General features: G+C 38.8%; 1 protein-coding gene across 1 annotated transcript in view; it reads left to right on the plus strand.

The window, feature by feature from the left end:
- Positions 1-1,100: 1,100 nt before the first annotated feature.
- Positions 1,101-3,061, plus strand: part of LOC118743223 (probable peroxisomal acyl-coenzyme A oxidase 1) — a 27,309-nt gene continuing 25,348 nt past the window's right edge. The window contains exons 1-3 of the mRNA XM_036475783.1: positions 1,101-1,355; positions 2,687-2,846; positions 2,918-3,050. Of these exons, the coding sequence (XP_036331676.1) occupies positions 1,214-1,355; positions 2,687-2,846; positions 2,918-3,050 (435 nt within the window). The 5' untranslated portion in view covers positions 1,101-1,213. The remainder of the gene's footprint in view (positions 1,356-2,686; positions 2,847-2,917; positions 3,051-3,061) is intronic.

Raw genomic sequence — 3,061 nt, forward strand, 5'->3', positions numbered from 1 at the left:
TAAACAAATTTTAATACATATATGAGATGATCGTAAACGAAAAATAATCAATAAAAAAAGGTACCGGTCCCCGACGTAATAGAAAAACTGCAGCCGGTCCGTCACACTCAAAAGTTTGACGAGCACTGTTCTAACCTGAATCATGGGTAGCGTTGACAGCGCCATCAAGAATTATGGAATACAAATTGCGCATTCCCGCGCGACACTGACATTCCTCAAGTACAAGTAAACAAAGCCGAATAGGTTGAAAAAAGGAACTCTCATAGAATTGAGAATCTGACTTTTGCGACAACTTTCACGCATTGGCGATTAATTGTATTGAAGCTCTCGTTTAAATTATTGGACTTTTAATTGACGAATAAATACAGAATATAGAAAAATCAAAAATATAGATGGAAATAATTATGTAATATTGTTTTTCCTACTATCACCTTTAAGGAAAAAGTACCAAAATCAAAATCAACCTACCAACGTTCCAAATAATTTTCAAAGTACCAGTTTTGGTAAGAAAGTACCAAAATTGGCAACGCTGATTAGTAGTTTTAGTAGTTAGTAGTTGATTACACCAGCTGTTTGCTTTGGCCTATACATATACTCCCCGCTCACAGCACGCTTGTTACACAAACATATGTATACACGCTCTTACAAATATATCTGTGATCATAGGCAATAAGCGCCTAAGTCGAAAAACCTGAATTCGAGAAAAAACGCCTTAAAGGTTTGGATTGTAATGCTAACCTTATGGGGAAACCAAAATATTTTAATCTATAACTTTTTAAATAGCCGGGCTAACGAGATGGGAGTTTCACATAAACGTGGAATAGTAGTTGGAGAAAACGGTAGAATATATAACTCAATTCTTTCTTAAGTCGACTTAAGCGGGTATTGCTTTTGACCACAGATATATAGATATTTATACATAGTTATTTAAATCACTATTACACAGTGTCAATGCTCTTTTATCGCTCAGACAAAACTTTCTTATAAGCTCTACTACTCTGCGGTATTTTGTAATCAAAGTGTATGTACGATCAGTTAGTGCGCGCTTGTTAGTAGAAATAGTTCTATGTAACGCAGAGGGGAATTAACAAAGAAAAGACAGTCTTCAATTTTTATTATTACTTAGTACACAAATTGAGTTTCTTTAGAATTTTTTTTTTAATCTTAGTAATAATATTCCTAACATCGTATATTAAAAAAGTAAAATAAAAAAATGTCTGGTAAAAAAGACGTTATTCCACACACCGTTAATCCTGATCTACTGAGAGAACGTCGTGCAGCCAGTTTTCGGGTATATGAATTCGCATGTTGGTGGCATGGAGGCGCTGAAAAGCTACGCTTCAAGAGAGACTTGGGTAAATAGTGATTTATTGAACTTTGAGCGCTTAAAGTGTGGCTGGCTGGGTGGGCTTTGTCGGTATGCACACACATATGTACATATGTATGTATGCATCAATGTACTATGCATATTTCGTTTGTTGCTTATCAGCTGACGCGTCAATGACAATGATTAAGCATAATTCAATTTATGAACCAAAATATTGTAACCAAAAACAGGTCAAAAGTACGGAGGTACATAAGTTAAAAAAATTAATTAATTTTTCGACGTCGATGTCATTTTTGTATAAAAAATAGCCCTCGTAAGTCCAACTCCAGCTACAAATGACATCGACGTCGACAACCATAATAGGGCAGATTATCAAGCCCCGAAGAATTTTCAGAGTTGGTTACAAAGCCAAAGCAATTATATTTTAGTCTCGCGGCAGCCTAGCAAAAAGTGTTAAGGTTATTCCAATTCATTTTCCACCAGGCAACTGCAGCAGTGGGAAAAAAATATGATTTTATACAGAGCCACACCACCTCTTTCCTGTCGTATCAAGCGTACCCTTTTCCCCAAATTGTCATATAAGTCTAATTAGAAAATGCTTCGATCCATTGAGGTCAGCCTTTCCTTTACCGATCGTTCCACCAGTGATACACACTTTATCTGGATGCATATAACTTTAGATCAGTGTTGGGCAAAGAGAGCTTTTACTCTGCTCGCGCCTATACAAAATGTATAGAAAGCTTATCTAAAGCACTGATAGGCACTGCCTTGCCCGCGGGCGAAGTTCTTTTAAGCTTTCGATACATTTTGTATAGAGGCGAGCAGAGTAAAAGCTCTCCGCCCATCGCTGCTGTAGATCAGCGTTGAGAGCTTTTACTCTGCACGCGCCTATTCAAAGAATGGTTAAAAGAGCTTTGCCCGCGGGCCCGTCACCGCTTTAGATCACTGATGGGCACTGCCTTGCCCGCGGGCTAAGTTCTTTTAAGCTTTCTATACATTTTGTATAGAGGCGAGCAGAGTAAAAGCTCGCTCTGCCCAACGCTGTTTTAGATGCACCTTTCCAAGGGATTTCGAAGATTTCTGAATAATAAGGACTGTTTCAAAGGTCCTTGGTCACAGGGACTAGGTTGCGCATACATATCTCCTCTAAACTTTATCTAATCTAATTGTTGTGGTAATACTGGTATTACTAAAAGGTAAGAAAAATATAGCCATCTGAGAGCAGTCTTGCTACTACCGATCGCAAGCAAAAACAAAAATGCCTGGAGCATTACTTAACTCTTAGTTTTACGAAAGTTAACCTTACGAAATCAAAAGTATGCAAAGTTCTTATCACTGCAAACGATCTTTCTTTTCTAGAACAAGAAATCTTCAAGGATCTGACAGATCATAATACACTGCTGCATTATAAGTCGCATGAGGAAATCTGCGAGATAGCGGTAAAACAATCCATCGAGCTAGCAAAGAAGCTGCGTGCAATGCAGGCCCGCATTAACCCGGGCGGTAATGAAATATGGCCGTAAGACATGAATTTGAACTTTTCAGCCTACGAACACTACTAAACGCTTCACTTTTGATTCACATTTGCAGCAAACTTTACTCGTCGTCCATGGTTTGGGGCGCTGTGCCCGCTGGGCATCCGTTTGCCGTGCAGTACGCCATGATGGTTGATGCGATCAAGAAGCAGGGCACCGACGAACAGTGGGAACGCTTTGGCAAGCGCGTGGAGAATTT

Source organism: Rhagoletis pomonella, unplaced genomic scaffold (assembly GCF_013731165.1).
Source record: "Rhagoletis pomonella isolate Grant_MI unplaced genomic scaffold, Rhpom_1.0 Rhpom_scaffold_00007, whole genome shotgun sequence".
Classification (NCBI taxonomy): domain Eukaryota; kingdom Metazoa; phylum Arthropoda; class Insecta; order Diptera; family Tephritidae; genus Rhagoletis; species Rhagoletis pomonella.